Source organism: Buteo buteo, chromosome 18, assembly GCF_964188355.1.
Source record: "Buteo buteo chromosome 18, bButBut1.hap1.1, whole genome shotgun sequence".
Lineage (NCBI taxonomy): Eukaryota > Metazoa > Chordata > Aves > Accipitriformes > Accipitridae > Buteo > Buteo buteo.
In genome coordinates this window covers 10,431,430-10,453,628 of record NC_134188.1, presented here as the reverse complement: position 1 = coordinate 10,453,628, position 22,199 = coordinate 10,431,430, and the positions used below count along the sequence as shown (strand labels likewise).

At 40.6% G+C, this 22,199-nt stretch overlaps 1 protein-coding gene across 3 annotated transcripts in view; it reads right to left on the bottom strand.

Annotated features, from left to right (window-relative positions):
• ALKBH8 (alkB homolog 8, tRNA methyltransferase) overlaps positions 1-22,199 on the bottom strand; it is a 54,355-nt gene that overhangs the window by 9,700 nt on the left and 22,456 nt on the right. For all 3 annotated transcript variants that reach the window (XM_075049998.1, XM_075049999.1, XM_075050000.1), the window contains 3 exons: positions 7,054-7,160; positions 2,722-2,876; positions 1,634-1,899 (listed from right to left, as the gene is read on the bottom strand). In XM_075049998.1, coding sequence (XP_074906099.1) covers positions 1,634-1,899; positions 2,722-2,876; positions 7,054-7,160 — 528 coding nt within the window. The remainder of the gene's footprint in view (positions 1-1,633; positions 1,900-2,721; positions 2,877-7,053; positions 7,161-22,199) is intronic.

The following is a 22,199-nucleotide window of genomic DNA, read 5'->3' as shown; positions in this document are numbered from 1 at the left end:
CACCAGTAGAAAAAAAAAGTAAAGCAAGGCCAACTGAATGAAGCAATTCCCAGATTCTGTTTTTCAACTGTCTCAACTGCTTCTTTAAAAGATTCCTCCCTTTCACTGTTATTTTTCAGGTTTTGGATTTCTCCTGCCAGCGCACATGCAAGGTAACTCCTAAAGTAGCAGCGGAGAGGGGCTGGCTTTCATTTGACTGCCACTAAATACGGATCTTTCCTTCCCTTAGTTGGTTAACTGTGGGCTCCAGAAAAAAAGATTGGTGCTGGCAATTTCTGAACACAGCATCTTGCAGAGATTTCACCTTAAAAGTCTACCACAAACCTACACAACAGCAATGTACCAAATGTATTCTAAGACCAGGTGACCATCATGGTACCCTGATAAAACTTTTCTCCTCTCCAGTTAGGTTTGCTGATTATTCTTACAGGAGCCAGGAGTGAAAGACTGAAATGTACTGAACTTTAATAATTATTTTCAGGCTACAGCAGTCAAGCATAAACATGCCTACTTATAAATCAGCTGATTTTGTTCTAGCTTATAAGAACAGTAATGCAAATAAATCCATTACTAATACAGATAGGGCTGTAAATAACAACTTAGGTTTTATAGCTGAATATAAATAGCAGGACAAAAACTTCTGAAACAGATAAACAAGTCTGACTTCTACTATTAATAATGAATGTTTTGCCTACATATAAAGTTTTCAAGCCTGATGGATTTCAAAGTGTTTCACAGTACAAGCATGTGAAAGAATCAGACAATGCTGGAACAGGGGAGAGCAGATATCATAATGCACACCTCTCAGAAAGATTTCTTTTGGGCAAAAATAACAGGAAGTTTGACCTTTGCAAAAAAGTCTTTTAAATATATGCAATGCAATAAAAACTATCTCTTGGTTCATATTTGTATGTGCTTCATGTCTCCCTGATAGAAATAAAACTGGGCTAAGTACAGACTGTGAGACAGGGAAGGTGATGAGAACATCAGCATGAATGATGTCAAAACTGTCTAAAAGTGAAGAAAAGGGAGCGAGTGAAAGACCAGAAATCTGTGCTAAAGTTGAGACTCTCCCATGAATTTTATGTTGGCATATTTACTGGGCCTATGCACAGAGTCAGAGGTGGGACAGTCAAACATGACAGCAGTCACAAATGAGCCATACCACCAGGCCAAAGGGAACTGAAGAGGATATAGGAAAAGTGATATAGGAAAAGTAGTGCTGTCCACAAAGATTTCAGGGACATGTACACTGCATTCCCCATGCACCAGACAAGTGAAAAACTTTTTGGAAGCATTCAAACTGCCTAACCATTTTCCCTTTTAATAAGCTTATTCAACAACAAAAAAGGCTAAAGCATCCATTAAAATTTTTCAATCCACTGCACCCATTACTATTTTTTTTATTAACATATTTTGACTTGCAAAGCAAAAGTGGCTTTGAGAAAAGGAAAGGGTAATGCAAATAGCGAATGGATATGGAAACCTAACACAATTGGTAATTGATCTTGGATCAGGAAACAGCTTTCTGTTCTTGGCACTCTTCCCACAACTGAAGCTCCAACTTGCTAAAACTGCACGATAGAAGAACCAGTAGTACGAATGAAAACAAATGACAGTAGCTATTACTTACCATGTACAAATCCTCGTTGATGCCTAGATATTTCCCATTACCACAACCAACATCAGCTACTATTGATCCTTTTGGTAGGGACCTGAGAAACTCTACAATTCGGGGCCATGGGCTATGCCTGGTACTGCTGAAGTGTGTGGCAATTTCTTCATACACCTTGTGTACACATTCTTGCTCCAGCTTCGAGGCCTCCATGTCATTGTGGGGAAATGAAGGTTGTACCTGTCTTTGCTGTCCTTTCTGGCTGTCACAGACAGATGGGTAAACTAGATATAGCAACAGATACACAAAAAATAAAATTTTCTAAAGTAATTCCTTGTTGGTTAAACTTTTTAGCCAAATAAAACTAAAAGTGAAATATTAAAATGCAAAAAATGCTTCATTTCTCCTTTACCTTTTAAAAACTGAAATGCAGGTCAAACTGCAGAAGTGTTTGATGACATTAAAACAAGCAACCTGCCCGCATGTACCAGAGGCCATTTGCAGTGATCATTCATCCTGCTATGTTAACAAGGTTTATGTTTTCAAAACTGAGACAGTGTCCCTAATATCGAAGATCATGACATCACTGCAATTCAGCCTCTGAAATTCTGTTCTGAGAGCACAAATGGACTTCAATTCCATGTAAGCATTGAGGCACCTATCTATTATTATCTGTACTGCCCTAAGGCACTTACATGGCTCTATCACTGCAGATCTGTCTGCTTCTCCTTCTCTAATGTACTTATTTTCACGAAATTACAGTCCCCTTCAAACGAAAAACAACCAATACTGATGAGAACCTGAAGAACAGTAGCCACTTCTATTCTGTTATATTATTCCGGCACTTGAGGTCCCAATGAAATGCAAGATTCCGGACTACTTGCTGGGCTCTGGAGCAAGCCAAATGCTTTCCTATATAAACTCCAGCAACCACACAGATGCAACCAATTCAAGCCATATAGTACGCCTAACCCTGAGCCATTCAGGAATGGCTACCAGGACAGCCAAAACTACCCAAAGGGATAAACCGTTTTGCCCTCCCAAAAATGCTTAGATATTGGTGATAAATAATGATTTTGACTTGAAGATCACCTCAAGACACTTACTGCAATTGCAAGGGTTTCTTCTCACTTTCCTGAATGTAAATGATGTCCTTGTTTCCCTGCGATTTAGTGTCAAATCTCCAACATCAGCAGTGATTGTTCCAACTTTTTGCCCAAGCTCAGATGCTTGAATGATATCATATTTTCGGGGTGTAATCCTAAAACAAAGTAACACAAAATAAAAGGATAAATCAATTTGCATCAGAAAAAAAAAATCCATCTTTATAAGAACGCGATTCTTACATACTGTGACAAGTGTGATTATAACATGCTATTTAATGTACTGCTGCTTCTCAGTTTTCAACTTATTCAATTTCAGAGAAAAAAAGAGGAGCTGACACAAACTAATGATGTTAAACTGTTATTTAATTGCAAGTAATTACATTTCCCTTCCCTTCCTTCCTTTCCTTCCATAAAGTTTGATTGTTTATTTTTCTAGGACTTATTTTTTTTAGATATTTATTTTATATAAAAAAATATATTTGTTAAAGATAAAATACACTACTATAAATTGTGGCTATAGGTATAAAAGCACAGAACTGGCTGAGCTCTACATTAGCAGACTGAAGTTTCTTGTTACAAATGGGCCTCTCCAATGAATTCTGCTTTGCAACAGAATTGCTTTTCCATATATTGACAACAGAAGATGCAAGGAATGTAGCACTTATGAGATTTGCTAAAATGCCTAAAGGGAGAAACTCTGCTGTAGATCTTTCTTGACCAAAATCTATCAATCAAGCAAACTGGGAGCAAAACTTCTTAAGCTACTTCTGGATTTGGCACGGATCTTAATGGAACACAGAAACATTTTTGCAAGGACAAAATTCATAAAATGAAAGTGATTTGGAACTTTCTTGGGGTGACAAAAGTTTCAAATAATTTTATGAAGTGGTTTACATTACAAAAAAGTACCAAGCCCAAGAATTTTTAATAGCTCTACAAACGGATCTCTCTCAAAGTTAAGAAGAGGAAAATGAGAAACTAAAATGCAAAACATAACATGAGAGAAGAGAAACAGCTGCACCCACACGCAGCATCCCATCACTCGCACATAGGAAAAAGTAGATACTCTTGGAACAAAATGGAAACTCTTCAGGGAAACAGCTTAGCACTTCAAAGCTGTTACTGTCACACTGAAATGCTTCCTAACTTAGTCATCAAGGAGATTAATGCAGAAATTTCCTCAAGGAAAAAAAAATAAATCTCTAAGGAATTGGCCTCTCAGTGAAGCCCCTTCAGAGCTTCTGACTTCAAAGTACTTGACTCCCAGCAAGACAAACTCTCAGTATAAAACTGACTTCGATATTGGTTAGCTGAGTTTAACCCTCATAGGTTGAGCCAAAGGGGGGGGGGGGCGAGGGAGGAAAGTCTTACATCTTTTAATAAAATGGAGCATTCAGTCTCATCTCAAATTTCTACTGGAACTTTTTTGCAGGTCACATGAAGCTGCTGACCAGTGCCTGTACGTAACCAAGAAGAATGATCCGAACGCTCAGAAGGCAGCCTGCAGCCTGATCAGCATTCCCATACTTTGCTGTATGCCATCTTTCCTACCACAGGGAAGCTGATCTTTAATCCAGTCACAGGGAGAAAGAGTGCAGGTCCTTTCAGTCTGGAAATCAGGAAGCAGCACATCAATGCTCCTTCTAAATGTTGCAAAAAGCAGACATGGAGCAGCCCCGAGAACGGGAATCTCCCAAAGGCAGCCATGGATGGAATCCAACAAAGAACTGCCTTGTTCGTGGTGGATAATGAAGCTGTGATGAAATAATCAGCTGAGGGTGCCCAAGACTCCATGGACAAGGGAACTTCAAATCCCAAGCATGGCAGCTAATATTTTCAGAAATAAGTCTTCTTTTTCAAGGTTCTAGTTTCAAACTACATAATTTCCTTTTGCTTATACTACAAGCAAGAGCTCTAGATAAAGGCTGGGCTAAAGACAGGATTTCCAAAGTCAGAAATAAAATGCTGCACATCCTCTTGCTTGGCACGGAGTTGTTTTACTATTGCAGTGTCAGGAATGGTGTTTTGCCAGGTTACCCAACAAAAATGAACCTCATCAGAAAAAACACCACAAATGAACCTCATCAGAAAAAAACATCACAAATGAACCTCATCAGAAAAGCTGTAATTTTACTTTCACCTATGAGACAAAAAGAGCACATGTCTTTTGTCCTTGATGATACTGTATAGCTTATTTCTTAACCACATATTTCTCTTTCAGAAAGAACAGAACAAAAATCCTTTTCCTGTGCACTTTGTTAACAGGGTCAAAATGAAATCTCTAATTCCCCTGGCATCCAAATATACACACTGAAAACATTTCCAGAATAATTCCAAAACTGAACCTTTTGCCCTCTAATTTGACTTCTGAGGAGTAGATGAAAGGCATCACGAATGATCTTAAATACATCTTGATGTTACATACGCAAGTGAATTAACTACACTTGCTCGCTGAATGATTAATCTTGTTGATGACAATAGTATACTGCAGTAGCATGATGGAAAGCTTACTCCAGTTGAGTGACTTGACCCACTACTGCTTTTAAAAATATAAAGAAAAACTATTTTTAGGAAAGGTGGACAAGCAATGGGACAGGAACAACTTAAACATGAGTAGAAAGATCTGGGATCTTCATTTTAAATGCAGTTTACGTCATTGGTTCTCAAAAGACAACCATCACTTGAAGGTACAAGTAAATTAAGTAATAATCTCCTTCCAGTTCTTAGTAGGCAGGTATACTGCCCCAACTTGAATGCCTGCTGGCAAGTATTGCAACTGCCCTGCATGCATCCTTCCCCCTCCTGGGAGTTTGGCTGCCCAGGGCCAGCTTGGGAAAAGCAGAGCTGGTGGCCTTAGAGAAACCTGTCATGAAGACAGCCAGAAGCCTCAGCAAGGGCCATCTCTCCTTCCCCTGGGAGCTGCTTTTAAATGGAGGCTGTCTCACTGGGCCTTGCCTCAGCTACAGCCCCAGATGCATCCCCAGCTCTGTCTGTGCACAGCCACTGCCACACTGATCCAGGTCTTGACCCCCAGGCTGACGTCCCCACCTGGCCTCAGCCCAGACCCATGGAGCTGCCTGATGCCCCAGGGTTGGGGACTGCCCCCTGGGGCTCCCCTCACCAACAATGTCACTGACATGGAAACTGCACTATGTTCTCAGAGCTGTAGATAACCTTTCCAAAAGACAACTGATGGTATTTGACAGGACAGAATAAGAAGCTTATAACACTGGTATCCATGTTCAGTCTTGTATACCAAAAAACAAAGGACTTCACTGCCCTGGGCTTCTATGCTGATGCACATCAGAAATACCAGCTGCTTTTTACAACTATTTAATTTAATGAGGGAATATACAGGTGGTGTAAGTGGTCTATAAAAATGAACAATGTAAAGGTCATTGGGGAGTTCATATTCACCCTTCTTCATAATACAAATTAACCAGTAAAATTAAAAGGCAGAAAATTTTCTGCCAATAGAAGGATTTCATGTTTAATTTACACAGAATGTAATTAGTGTCTCCAGTTGACTGCTGTAACCCGTGATGGCTTGGGTCAAACAAAGGAAGAAACATTTACCATGGGCATTTCTGTCCAATATGAGGGTTTCCATATTCTCCTGAAGTGCACTACTGTCACTCTCAGAGCTTGCCACGGTTTTAACCTTTTTGCCAATTTCAGTGCTCCTATTGTAAGTATCTCCCAGTGGTGCATGATTTAAAAAGCATGTATTTAAACTCTAAAATAAGCAAAGCCTCAAGACGTACTTCAAGATATCTCTTTTCCAGGGTCCCAAATCTGCTCAGTACAATGCAGCCTTACCAGTAAACTGTCCCTAATCAGCTGGGAAGAGCTCAGGAAGACTCCCCTTTGTCTCACCTTCATGCCCCCTGCCCTCTGCCCAGGGGAAGTCACCCTCTTAAACCAGCCCTTCTCTAAAGCCTTTGGCATATGTGATCCAATGGGAAAAGCTGTGGGCTGAAAAGAAAGGAAACGGGGAAGCTAATTGCACTACAATCAACTCTTTGCCAGCTCAGAGTCATTGAGGACTTTCACACCGCAGATTTAAGTGAGAGCAATTTCCTAGCAAAACTTAACTTGTGACAGCAATAGGAAACTGCAGCTCAGGGACTGGCGATTAGCTTCCTAAAATCCCCAATTTTTTCCAATTTAACCTGAGCAGTATCTGAGCAGTGGAGTGAATTTATATATTAATTGTAAAACTTGACTTGATTTCTTTCAGAGCAATTTTAAATACAGAATTTCATTAACAAACCAAACAAACAACTCGTATTATTTTTCTGTTATCAGCAATACAGGGGCTCTTACACATACCCATGTGTCCACAGATATCTGGATTCTCCAGCCATCACCAATAAACTGCATCGGGGCAGCATAATTGCCACTGTATGGCCATCAGGGTGTTTGAAATCCATCACAATCTAAAAAGAAATAAAACCAGCCACCATGAATGAGCATGACTTACAGAGCTTCGTATCCATGCCAGGCATTCTCATGTCCTAGCTTTGTTTGCCTCTTCAGCGTTCTCATCAGAATATTGACACAAAACAATTATGTATGTCCTAGGGATACAAAAGCCTCTAGGTCTCTGTCCTTAAGATTTCTCCCTTTCAGCACTGTGTTAAAAAATCTGAGGCAGTCACAAATATATGTGTATATACAGATAATTGTAATACTAAAAATATATTTTTCTTTCCTTTTCACAGTAATAGCTTTCTTTGTGAGAACGTGGTAGCACCATTTAATCTCTGTGTGTACCTGTGAGGTAGAAAAGGGTTACTAACCCTCAACTAAAGGCAAGTGCAAAAGAGGAATAGAGGGCTCATTTGCTCAGGCATCCAAAAGTGAGGTACCTGGGTTAAGGCAGTCAGCCACCATCTTTTTATGAAGTCTACACAGAGAGAGACAAGTATCTCTGAGGAGAAGGACTCGGGGGTGTGGGTTGACAAGAAACTCAACACGACCCAGCAATGTGTGCTTGCAGCCCAGAAAGCCAATTGCATTCTGGGCTGCACCAGAAGAAGGGTGGCCTGCAGGTCAAGGGAGGTGATTCTCCTCTTCTACTCCACTCTGGTGACACCCCACCTGGAGTACTGCATTCAGCTCTGGGGCCTCCAACATAAGAACATGGACCTGTTGGAACAAGTCCAGAGGAGGGCCATGAAGATGATCAGAGGACTGGAGCATCTCTCCTATGAAGACAGGCTGAGAGAGTTGGGGTTGTTCAGCCTGGAGAAAAGAAGGCTCCAGGGAGACTTTGTAACAGCTTTCCAGTACCTAAAGGGGGCCTACAAGAAAGCTGGAGAGGGACTTTTTACAAGGGCATGTAGTGAAAGGACAAGGGGTAATGACTTTAAGCTGAAAGAGGGTAGATTTAGATTAGATGCAAGGGTGTTCTTCACTATGAGGGTGGTGAGGCACTGGAACAGGTTGCCCAGAGAAGTTGTGGATGCCCCATCCCTGGAAGTGTTCAAGGCCAGGTTGGATGGAGCTTTGAGCAACCTGGTCTAGTGGAAGGTGTCCCTGCCCATGGCAGGGGGGTTGGAACTAGATGATCTTTAAGGTCCCTTCCAACCCAAGCCATTCTATGATGATGATCTCCACAGAAGTGATTCATCCTACTCTAAAATGTAGAGCTAAGTGATGTGGAATGACCCTATGCCCTCTGGAAATGCCCATCCATTCACAGCAGATTGATCTGAGACAACTCTGAGTAGATAGCTAACATTTAGATAACCAGTATTAGGTGAGAGAAATAATCTCCAACTTGCCCACATTCTTGGAGATTTGCAGCACAACAAGCACATGCAGTCTCCCAAGATCCTGACTAATGTGCCAACTACCAGATCATCCTTTTATTATTTGCCAACTGGCTTCTAGCCATGGCAATATATTGAGGTAACACTTTCAGCTTTATTCCAATTTCGCAGCCCAGATGGCAGTGCTACATTTTGCTTCTGCTTGAGCTAGGAATGTTACATTTCCCAAATGAGAGAAATTCTTGCTATGAAAAATCAGGAGCAGGTCATTTAAGCAAGCCAAACGAGTTACAGTTACGGAAGACTTACCAAAAAAGAAAAGTCTTCAAAAAGTATTCAAGTCAGCGGTTGCAGCTACACTGGAGAATTAGCACCATGAAAGTGCTGCCACCTGATTTGTAACCTACTAAGTATGCAATTTAAAAGCAGACTTACTACAGTATGCCAGATCAAAACAAATTAAGCAGTTCTGCTTCTGCATACAGATGCATTTAACAAAGAAAACAGTGGTGCAATGATCAGTCATTCAGCACAAAAAACCAGCAAGATAGACTGAATAAGCAAGACTTTTAAATGCTACAAATTACCACTTAGAACATTTACCATTTAACGTTGTGCACACTGGAGCAAACTACAATGGCATTTACATTTTTAGGAAAAAAATTATTTACACTGTACTACCACCCACATAGAGTGACACAGCTTCTCCTGTTGAGCTATCTAAATTTAAGGCAAGAAATGATGAGGGTGACAAACAGTGGGGCTGAAAGGGGAAAGAGATATGGGGGAACAGGAATAAAGCTTACCTATAAGTTCTGATTAATGATTATGAAACACTTCAGTAGCTACACAAATAGATGAATGGCAGCCACTTGCTAATGTACTCCTTCCCTTGTACTTAGCAATTTCTTCTAGGTATCCTCAAAGAAGCATGGGATAAAGAAGGAGAAAACACAGTGGCTTCACTGATCTGATGGGGAGGCTATCCCATAAAGCATGACTAGGTGCAAGCCTCTGTAAAAAGATGTAGCTATCTGGCAAGGCAAAGAAACCAGAGGATAACTAAGCAGGACCAGCAAGTAAAGAAAGGAAAAACATGAAGTGTGGAGTGAAATGGTTGGATGAAATGGGTGAGATGGTATCTCGGTCTGTCTTTTGCCCCTGTGGCTCACTGCTATTGGGGGACAGGTGTGAGTGGTCAAGACAGAGACTGGGTTCTTCAGAAGTATGGCTGAATAAACTGAACACGAGGCTCTGTCTAGAATCCTTCCTGGAGGCTCAGTTACCCCACTGTCCTTCTTTCTGGGTCAGTAGTAGCTATAAAGCTCTGTTCTTGCAGATGACGTTCAAGAACTGCCCTTTCTCCAAGAGTCAACGAGGAGACCGCTATGGGGTCCCCTACACTTCCAGTTCCCACCTCCCTCCAGGGCCTGGAAGAGGACCTCGTTCCCTTTCACTTCTGCATGCCAGGCTGAAGTGGTGGGAAACAGTTCCTCCAGCTCCCAGCCCTCTCCGCTGCTTTACCTCATCCATCTCCAATTCCTTTTCCCCCACCAACTGCAAGGCCCCAGAGTCTCTTCACAGAAGATGCTCCTCAAATTCTGTCCTGTTAACAACTGTGCATCCAAAATAGCAGATGGTCAGAGTACTCTATAACAGATAGCACATTGGGAATGAGAGGCCACAAAGCTATCCGTGGTAGCTGGATTTTCAGGCAGAAGTGGCAGGAAACTAGGCAGTAGAAGAGGAGAGCATGTCCTCCTGGCTGAATTTCAGCTGTGCTAAGCCAACAAGAAATATGTGAAACAAAATTTCTGATGATGTAGAATTTGAGGCTGAAAAGCAGATTTATCTATTTAACATCTGGCAAGTCTAGTCCTCACCAGCACAGGATCCCAGCTCCGTCCCTGCCCCCTGGTTTTATGTGGAGGAAAAGCTTCTGTACTATTATGTCGCACTGTGTGGCTGCACCCCTTCTAAACAGATTACATCCTTATGATAAGCCATGATGATATGGAGAGGAAAATATAAAAAAAGGATTAATTTACTTGGAAATGAGCAATGACATTAAGCAATTAGCAGTAACTGGAAGAGTCAAAAATCCAAATCCAAAACCGATTTTTGCTTATGAAGCAGAGAGAGATCCTCAGCTAGAATATACTAAAGTTTTGCACTTTTTCTATTAACAACAAATTTGACCTTGCAATTCAGACAGAGAATCAAATTTAAGGAATCCACTGTGAATATCTTAAGAAAATTAGTGTAATTCCTATGCTTCATTCCTTTATCTAGACTAACTGCACCTGAATGCTTAAAAAAAACAAGCAAGAGTACTTCCATCCTTTGTTTACAGTACAGTGAAGAACATTTAACCCAGAAGGGTTTTGGAAGAACTCTGTTCTTATCTTTGCCAAGCCTATTACTGACTGAAGTAGGTAACTTTCCCACACTCCTATATGTGTCTTTATCCTGGCAGAACATTCTAAACTGTCACACACACACACAAAAGATTAACGCATTTGGTCCTCTTTTTAATTTACTAAGGACTCACAACCAATAAAGCAACTCTGCCACTGCTGAATCAATCTGCTTCATGACAACACTGTGTCATGACAGCTTTGCTCCACAGGAGCTATTTCCAATTACTACTTTTGGTTTTACCTATTTTCTTTTTTCTCTTAGATGGCAGAGCCAATAAAGATCAAATTTCCAGCTAGCCCATGGTGCATCATCCAGGGATTACATTCAAAAACTAAAAATAGTGGATGCTTTGATCTTATACAACTTTTACCTTCTTTCTTTGTACTATGGAAAAAGTGTGTCTCCAAATATACCAAAAAACTTAAAAGAAACAAACAGCTAAGAATACCTACTTGCGGTTTTAAATAACTTGTCATGATGCAACATGACTTATTTGAGAGAGAGTGTTCCTGATGAGGGAGCACATGAAGCAGTAAACAGCTTTCAAGGGTAGCTAAACATCAAAGCAAAGGGACACCCACATCATGAACATTGTTCCTGTGGCATACAATACAGCAAAACGCAAAAACCAGAAAAGAATCCAACATAAAAGAAAAAGGGAAGAAAGTATGTTTTTCTTAACTCCTCAGGGAATGAGAAGTCTGCACCGCCTTTCAGTGCAATCGTACTGCACTTCATGAAAGAGCAGGAGGATGGAGGTGAATGACTGGTCTATCAAATAAGTAACAATCCAAAGGCAAAACAGAAATAATGCAACAGGGCTATAAGGACAATGTTGATAAGGATTTCACTGCTACAGAGTGGAATGACAATGTTTTTCTAAGCTTTGGCTATGATGCAATTTGTATTTGATGTTAATAGACCACCTTAGACGAAACATACTTTAAAGCTAAAAAAAGTACAATATGGAACGCTTCTCAAGTCTCTGACATTATTTACTGAATTTTCAGAGCACAAAGACAAAGACATTATCAGCCTACATAGCAGTTTCCCACAAGTAAAATAGATGAAAAAGAATGTCTACTTCAAAGACAGCTGAGAGGTTTAAAGCCCACACATGGAGCTTGAACAACACAGTGGGGCTCTATGCAGAGACAAGAGCCTGCTGGCTTACACAGGACTGAGGCAATCAATCAGTAACACACAGTGCCTATCAGGGCATAAACCATGCTAAATTCCAAAATTTGGAATTCAGAAAAATGCTGACTTTTAAGGGAACACAGAATGGGATTATCTGCCCCAAATAATCCACATCATAGGAAATTTATCTTATGTAACCTATGCTGATACTTACAACCTACATCATGGTCTCTAGCTATACTTCAGAAAATGAGTGCAACGTTGACAATCATGATGATGAAATACTTCAGTACTGCCTACCTCAAAAATCTCTCAACACATGCACAGGCCTCCCCCATATCAGATTTATGCCAAAGCATACCACCTCTTGCTAAGCCAGCAGGCACTTTGGCACTACAGTGATGCTAGTCAGATGCTTATTATACCTACTAGGTTTTCTTTCTTCAAAAATTGTATTCAATTTTCCATCCATGCAATGCATTACTATCTTCCTGAATTTTCTGTGTCATTTTAAGTATCTATATATTTCTTCCTCTTAATTGAAGTCTAGCATATGAATGTTTAAAGATTATTTCAATATATGGACGATACTTCATTCTTTTCTCTCTGAGGTCTCACTTTGTTATGATTTTCTTCATAACCCCAAGGAGAAGAGTGTATCCACTGAACAGCATACCAGTATCTCTCCTAGCTATTACGTATGCCATTGACTCCATGATACAAATTCTCTCGTTGTCTGTACTGTTTACAGGATTTGGGTAGTGCACAGGAAGAGGAAAACTACTGCAATGTCCAAGCTAACTCCTGTTGGATGGAGAAGTTTCCAATCCTCTGCAGGCCCTGTCACAGCTAGCTGGAATATACACCGCTCTCCTTTTGTACCCAGGGATGCACCTCTTGAGGTTCATCAACTCCAAGTTATTAGAAGTTATTAGTCACCCCACTAGCTAGATGCTGGCTCCTTTTGGTGTCCAATGGGGTGGCTGCTCTGCCTAGCCTCGGCAGAGGTTGGGATGCTGGTGGTACTTCTGGCAGCGTCACCCCAACTTCGGATTGCTGCTGTTCCCACTCCAAGGTCTCTCACTGCTGCTACAAATTTTTATGATTCACTCATACATCTTCTCAAGCTGACTCTTCTTTGTTTCAAAAGCCTCTTTGTAAATCCAGGGTTACTGTTTAATCTTGCTGATTGAACAGCCAGACTAAAAGAAGAACACAACAAATCTAATCCATTAAAGCCTATCCATCAAATATGCCAGTTCCTACTAACTCTGAAAGTATCAAGTTCCTTTTGTACATTACAGAACATTATCTGTGGCCTTTGCACCTTCCCAGATCATTACCTGTGTTAAAACTCAATGTTGAATATTAGAGTCCTACATAAGAGATTTTTCAATCCCTACAGTAAAAAGCAATAGTTGCATTACCACTGCAACCCTCTCTCTGCCACCACAGGTATAAATTTCTCCTTTCCAGAAAATGCTATCCAACCCCAGCATATAACCTTGATGTCCTTTTGTGAATCCAAAGAAGCAGTCAAGTTCTCAACAACATCCGGTTTATTCAATTTTGCTACCATTCCATTTTCATCCTTTAATAAATCGCCTCCCTAGCTCCTAGCTTAAACTCCTTTAGGACAAAGAAAGCAAGAGGCTAATGCTGTTAGTCTTCATTTAATTTCTTTCATTGACTTAGCCTCCTCTGCAATATTTTCCATTCTTTCAGTCATATGACTTCCCTCACATCCACGGGTGCTTCTACACTGACATACAGGGAATTGCATCCACCTACACCAGGGCAGAATGTGCCTCAAATGTATGAAAGCACTCATTTTCCTTTCCAAACGAAAGGACATTTCCAAGATTTTGTATCACTTGCTCTCAGAGTACAGTTCAATGGAAGAGCACAAGAGGACTCTTATACCTCCTGATCCTAGTGGCCTCCAGAGGGTTTAATCTGTTCAAGAAATAATGCCCAGACATCACAAGAAAGCAGTTCTGCATCCTCAAATACATCTCCTCACACTTGCACTTAATGTATTACTCTATGTCGTGAAAGCAAATAATCTTTATTTACATGTTTAGTGCTGTACCAAATGTCTACCAAGAAATCACTGAACAAGTCCTTACAACACAGACACAGCTGTTCAGTAATGAGTACAACTTTATATACAAGTATGATGACATCTACAGGATTTTGGTACGCACCAGAATTACGGAATTTGTAATTCTTTCGCACATTAAAAACTTGCAAGTTCTCAACAGATTTTCAGTATCTAAGTAGAAAAGGAAACACCTCAGGTTTCAAGAAGAGCATATCACCTTTTTAAATCATTGATCATTTACTAATATCTACGGAAACACACGCTATAATCAGCAATTTCCATGGTACTGAGGTTGCAAATACATGTAGCAGGCCTCTCTTCAACAATAATTTTATGTCCATGCCACTCTACTGTACATTTATCATCCTGTTGTGGACCACTATAGCCTCTAATTGCAAGTTTTCTACAACAGAAGTGGTGTAAGGGACTGTGAATACGGCCTCCACGTAACATAAACAATAATTGATACAAGACAAACCAGGCCTTGGCTCAGTAATACTGCCAAACATGGAATAAAACACCTACAGTAATGGGAGAGTCATTTACAGGAAGAGGACCTGAAACAGTTACATTCAGGGTGTACACTCTTACCATGTACTAGTGTGGCACAGACCAACCAGCTGTTGTGTAATAGCCCAAGCCCTTACACTTCCAGGGTATTTCAAGGTATGGGTAAAACATTCTGCATGTTCATTATCCTGTCTAGTGGAAAACCATCTTCCCTCACTCTCTACAAACACTGGGGTTGTTCATCAGACTTCAGTCTCCTCTGCAGGTCTCAGCTTTCTGCCTGTAATGTTGTAGTACAGGAATCCAAGCTAAATGTAAGTCATAGGGTGGGAATAGTCAATTCAGTTCAAGATTAAGACATCTACGTTTGGGCACAGATTTTTAAAAATCCTATTAGGGAACGGAAACCTGTGAAACCAGAGACTAGATGTATAGTTTAGTGTGAGCTGAATCACCCCCTAGGCTGGACTGACTCTATCCCCATTTATTACAGAGGACCTCAGGCGTGCAGTGCACATGTACACACCTACTTGTAAACACTAAAATTTCAGTGTCTTAATCCTGGACAGAATACCACTTACAACAAGTTATTAAATAAGGCACCCAAGTATAGATTCAGCAGATGCCTCAACTCTGTTTAAAACAGTCCTGCCCTAATTAAAACCTCTTCCTGCACTTTATCACTCACCTTGCCCTCTACATACTGAGAAAGTAGTATGGAAATAGTCCAGTGCTGAATATCCGTAATTCAAAAAGATTAAATGATGAGTTTACTCAGCCTGAGTTTGAAACAAAGGTCAACTAGCCCTTCTCACAACTCCATCTAACAACTGTCCCAGAGACCACAGCAGAGAATTGCCAAAATATAAGACATGCAAACAGTGCCTTCCTGAACTAATTCTTGCATCGTACCTCACAAGAGCTGACAAGACACAGTCTTTAATCTATTGCTATAGAAACTACCATATGGCCTGTTTCTTAATCCTCTACATCTTCACTTTAAAAGGGAAATCTACTGAGGAACAAAGATCTGGGCATAAATTTACAGAAATGGCTTAAATACATAAAGAAAAGTCATTCCTTAGCAGATAAAAGCATGTAATGCTTTAAAAAAAAAAAAACAACAAACCAAACACCAAAGAATGAATGAAAGCCATCTTCTTGGTTAATGACGTCTCCTAGGGCCATAAAGTATAATTCAAAACACAGCATGACACTGAAAGACTTCTTTAAAATAATTTGAAGAAAACTGTTTTATCAATTCACTCAAATGCTATGTTTCACCCCACAGAAGTACCACACATCTGACATACACATATTACTTTAAAGCACGTAAAACAATCAAAAAGGAAAAACACATTTTGAAGTTTAGATAGGCAGTATTTCAACACTGCTGATTTTCATCACAAGCAACATCATGTCTTTCTTCTCTCATTCCCTCCATTTGCTTCATTAGCCCAATGAGTGTCTTCACATTGAGACAAGGGAGTCAAAAGAATCTCAGTAGACATAATAAAGGGGGATGAAAGATGATGTTTAGCGCTTACATTGTTGAAATTAGCTGAGGCAGAGACAGTCTTTGATAAGAAGAGCTGGTCCCAAGAACCAGCCAATGAGGCAGAGACAGCTCCTGATAAGAAGGAGGAGCTGGCCCCAGGAGCCAGCCAAGACTGGTCTTGCGGCTTGGGTGAATACCAAGAAATCACTGAGCCTGCACAAGAAAAGAGGTTACTAGTGGTGACAAAGAGGAGTCACCTATCTTCATCTCTGCGACCACCAGATGACCACCATAAAGAGGCACTGCGCAAGTGCAGTTGAGAGGAGACTATGGAAATGACCTCTCGGAGCTAATTTTAATACAAAGTGCAGATAGGTCATGCATATGTATAGGCGTATTGTGAATATGTAACACTTGACCGTATAAACTTGAGGCGAACTGCCGAGTCGGGTGCACACGACTACCCCCCGTGCTGCCCAGCGCTGAATGAACATACCTACTTTACAGTCTCACTGATTGTGGAGTCTGTTTTCCACACGTCAACATAATGCAGCCAAAAAGTTATACAAAAGGACTCTACCAGGGCCTCAGCATCTGGCCCTGAATTTACAATGACTTGCATGAACGTGCACTGCAGATAGAGGTACACAGTAACAGAGGAGGAACAACAAGAACACCTCACAAGGAACTGTGAAGTGTCCAGTTTTCACTGCTTTCAACTGCACCATCAACCTTGGTTCCTCCCAACCATTCCTCTGTTGCCCCACCAAACAGACCAGAGCTTCACCCGCATCGCCCCTGCACTGCACCAAGAGGCTGTCTGCCTACTTGCTTGTCCTCTAGGAGCACACCTCTTCCCCTGCCTTGAATTGGAATCTTTCTGTCAAGTGTATCAGCATCACAGTTTTGACAGCTCTGGCTCCAGCATACTTTTAACCACTCTAAATTGCCAGTTCCTAAATGAAAATTTCCAGAGTCAACTCTACTGAAATAAGTCTGTGGAGAAACTTCTCCTGAAACCCTCAACATAGCTGGAAAGAAAACCAGAAACAGAACATTACAGTATGCAAAATGCTCTGATTTGTAAAGCTAATATAAATGCAGACAGACTTCAAACCCTATTTGCTACACTTACTGGTATTATAAAAGTCCAGTTCAAAGCCAAGAGACAATACACCACAGCAGGAGCTTAACAAGTTAAGCTTGTCTCTTTCCTTACAGACTACTTGTGATTATTATTATTGACTGACTACTTGTCATTTCTACCTGAAATTTGCCACAGTCTTAAAATAGGCTCCTATGACAATAGAGATGACATCACTGGCTAATGAAATTAGATTTCTTTATTGAATTCCAGAACTGAAGTACAGCTGAAATGTAACAGCTAAAGATAATGACTTTTTATTGCCCCAGAGTTCAGTCTGTTTGCTGTTAATTTGTGGCAGATACCAGGATTCCATTTCATGAAGAAAGTACTGATCTTCTAAAAATATCATGGAGAATAGAAATAACTTCCACTGATAAATCTGTCACAGAAATTAAAAATTGTTTAAAAATATAAAGACATTAGTAACTACTCAAAAAACTATACAAAGGTTTCTATAAAAAAATTGAACTGTATTTCAAGAATGACAATCCAAAACCTGATTCAAAAATAATTTCAGCTGTAAAAATATTAATTGAAATGTAAATTTAAATGCTCTGTTAGTTTTCTTCTATTGCAATGATTACAACTTTCACAGGAATAAATAGCAACTTCATATTTAAACAGTTAATTCATCTCACCACCACTGAAAGGTAGTTCATGTATCACAGTGAAGAGTACATGCGGGGAGTGAAGTGGAACAAGAGAAAGAAAAAAGTTTTAGTTTAAAAAAAAGCAATATCGTGCATAATAATCTATTTTTTTAAGATTTTTATCTATCTACAAATTTCCTACCACATGAAAACCAGCTAGAAAACTCTAGCAATAGCAAGACATTTTTTAGAGAGTACATTTGCTTCCACTGAAAAATTCAACATCTCTATTTGTGTGTCACAGTAAAGCTATAACAGCCAGATGTCTAAGAATTGGAAATGAAATGATGCTGCCTCAGCATACAAAATAAGCACGCAACAGGAACAGCAAAAGCCCGGAGACAACAGGTTCTGTTCAAACAGAATCAAGTTGATAGAGCAAGTATGCAAAAGTTTTCCTTCATTATTTAGCAGCTATGACCACAGTCAGAAAATCTTAAGGCCTACTGCAGACTTCAAACATTTTAGAAAGTGTTAGCTTCACCCACAGTAGGATTTTGGTGTGATTGTGAGAAAACTAACTGGAACTATATGACATTTTTCATAGCATCTCTGTGTATTTTTCCATGTGATACTGAGTGGATTTCATTTTCAAATTCCTCCTAATTGCAATTTCTTTTGTCTCTTTCCACATTCACCTCAGATCCACTGCTGATGCAACTGCCCAGAGATGTTCAGGAGACCACGAGAACATTCTTCCCACATCCCTTTCTCAACACTACCAACTCCAAGAAACCACAGGATGCTAAAAAGAGCAATCAGGTGACTGGGAAGAAAACAAAGTGGTATGAACCAGAAGGAGCCGAAGCTTTGCCTTCCCTCTCAGCAGGTGTCCTGGGTTCAGCTGGGATAGAGTTAATTTTTACAGGAACCTGGGAGGTGGGGGGGATAGTCGGGGCAGCTGACTTGAACTAGCCAAGGAGCTATTCCATACCATGTCACGTCATGCTCAGTATATAAATGGGGAGCGGGCCGGGGGGGTGGGCTCGACTTTCGGTGGGGGAAAGTGGCGGAGTGTCGAGTCCCGGTGGTGAGCAGTTGCACTGTGCATCACTCTTTTTGTGTACTCTTTCACTAGTACCGTTGTTGTTGTTGTAATTTCTTTGTGTTGTCCCAATAAACTGCCTTTATCTCAACCCTCGAGGTTCCAGGTGTTTGGTCTTTTTTTTCTTTTCTCTCCTCTGTCTCCTCCCTATCCCACCGGAGGGGGGCAGGAGGAGTGAGCGAGTGGCTGCGTGGTCCTTTGTTACCGGCTGGGCTGAAACCACAACAGCAGGCAAAATAATGGACCACATGCAAGACACATAAAAGTGCTATACAGAATGCAGTAAGGCAACTTCCCACTCTCGCAGACCCAGAAGTATCTCAGCAAGTCACAGCATATTCTGCAGATCAGAGATCCAACAGCAATCGTACAGGCTGCCCTTCCTTCCTCAACAATGAAGTAGGATACTAGCCAATTTAGGAGTTGTTATGCCTTGCATAGTGGGGAACAGCTTTATGGAAATGCACGGTACATGACAAGTTTCCTTCTTTTGTGGAGAGGAAGGAAGGCTGGTATGAATCCAACAAAAGGGAGATAGGAAACGGAGCTTTGCAGAGCTATTTGCCCAGTATTAGCCCCCTGGTAGTAAATGCCAGAACTCATAGACTTACCACAGGGACAACTCATACAAAGAGGCACCTGGAAACTATAATGTCTCTCCAATATGAAAGGGGAGAAAAAAAAAGAATATTTTTACATACAAAACTTTAAAACACAGGCTCTGTCATAGCTTAGCTTTGATTTTGTTCCTCCCAAGTAGCTGAGGAGGTAGCTGAGAAGGTAGCGGAGAAGGGAAGATATCCATGCTGTTGTCTTGTTTCTCAACAAATTACTGCCACACAGCTTCTAGAGAAATAATGCTAGTATGATTGCTCTGGGGGCAATTCTGTCTGAATGCTCTTCTTCTAGCATCTCACTGCAAATCAAGATTCATTATCAGATTCCTACAGCACCTGAAGAAAAACGCTTGTCTGCATTAGTTGCATACAGTGGGTGTCTTGCTGTTGCTACCTTTCGCTAAAATAAGAGCCTACAACCAACCATGGCTGTGGAAGGAGGCAATCAGGTATTGCAGGACAGGTTTCCTCTGAACAATTTACATGAAAGCTGAGCTTCCAAGGTCCTTACAAAGGTGAAAATAACTGATCAGGTGGAAACATCAGCAGGACATGTTGATATCTGTGAACAGAATCCTGTATGCCAACAGGCAAGAGACATCCAGCACAGAAATAAAAACTCAGAACAGTGTGTTTACTGAATATTCACCTTTCCCAAAAAAGACAGTAAGACTATTACAAATATTCTCATGAAGGGCTGCAGGCTTTGTTGCTTATCTCAGAGGGCGCAATTCAATGTCCAATTATATCAACAGAAAGTTCTCCCTTGATTTTGACGGGCCTTGTATCTGATCCAAGCTCAATGACACTACATTATGATATGACATGGACAGAAACACACAAGACATTTATACAGAGCAAATGCAAACAGGAGAGACAGATTTACAAAGCCTGATGCATTTAACTTGTGGTGCTCAGGACACCTTTCACATGGAGAAGCTCTTCAGTAGTTTTAAAAAATGAAATACTGGTTTAAATGGAAAAACCAACTAAATTTGGTATACAATTATAAATACAGTCCCTTTGGGTTTCCAGCTAAATGATAGAGAAACCACTGCAAATTACTACTCTCAAGAACTGATGTAATCCATAACTGTAAGAAGGGTACAGCTCAAGAAACGTGTCTTACAGATCTGAAAAGCACACTATCGAGCTTCAGGAATCCCACCAGACTCACTTGAACAAACTTCTGAACTCAGCATTAGGTTGTAGTGATTAAAATTAATGCCTTCCATTTAGGTTAAGAGACATTTTGGTTCTGCAAATCCAATCTCTCTTTAAATATTGATCGCTATTACTCCACTCTCACCTACTACAATCATGCTGCTAGCAGGGACAGAGAAAAAACTTTGGTGTAGCCACTACCAGAGTAACTCTTTAAGTAGGTAAGATGCTCTCTGCCTTCCCTTAAAAGAAAAATAAAGCAATGTAAGTATAAACAATAAATTAAACTAAATCAGCAACTAACCAAGATAAGCAAAATAAGATTGGGACCACAAAGTTAACACAACAATATCCAGTGCCTGCCTACCTTGTTAGAGCTCATACAAGACACAAAACGGGTGCTAACTGTCAAAGGCTGGGTACAATCTAGACTTTCTAAAGGTTTCTGGTATTCTCTCAAGCAGCTATTACAGAAACAGCTGCTGCTATAACAACTACAGGTTTCTGTTTATTAACCAAGACAGATTAGAAATAGAACAGATAAGAAGCAAAAGTGTTGGAAAAATGGTCAATTACCAGCCTGAGAGATGAGTAATAGCAGCATACCTCATTCTATCAGTTCTAGAACAACCATTAGTCACATATTTCAAAAGGTCTGGTGGAGTTTTTCTTTCTAACATTGCTCTGCTTTCAAGGCTTAAAAGAGTCACATCTTTTCTTTACAGATCAAGGCACTTAATATCTGCAAGCTAAGACATGATGAATATGTGTTCAGATGAACAGAAGTTAGGCAGAGGTCAAGGATGATCCACACACAGCCCCACTGTTTAACCCTGAGCCACAGATCTGACTCAAAACCCTGAAGCTTCCCTTTCACAGACATTAGGTCAGGGTCCTAGCCAGCGTGTCACAGCAGTTCTCAGTGTTTATCCCAGCCTTCTGCCAGGCCAAGGCACAGGGATAGGAAGCAGAGTAAGGCACTCAAGAAGGAAAAGCAGAAGCTAAGGAGAAGACAATGACAAGCCTGGGGCTTCCACATCAGGGCTGGATATTAGGAAAATGGGACAGAACAACATAAATCATAGTATGATGCCAACACAACGCACCCTTCAGGAAAACTATGACTGCACTTCACCCTCTGGCATGGGGCAGTGGGTATCCCACAGCAGTCTTGGACAAAACGGGGCAGAGCTGATGAGGAGGGACTGCAGGGTGTCTAGTGGGGGTAAGATATGCAGCCAGGAAGTGAAAATTCTTTCCTGGGTTGGATACACTCATAACACTACCTAGCTCATTATAGAAATGCTACCTCTGTATTTCTCAAATTCTAATGAATCAAGGCTTACATGACAGCATGTAAAATGGCAAATTAGGAAAAGCTGAAAAACAGAAATCTCAATATTGA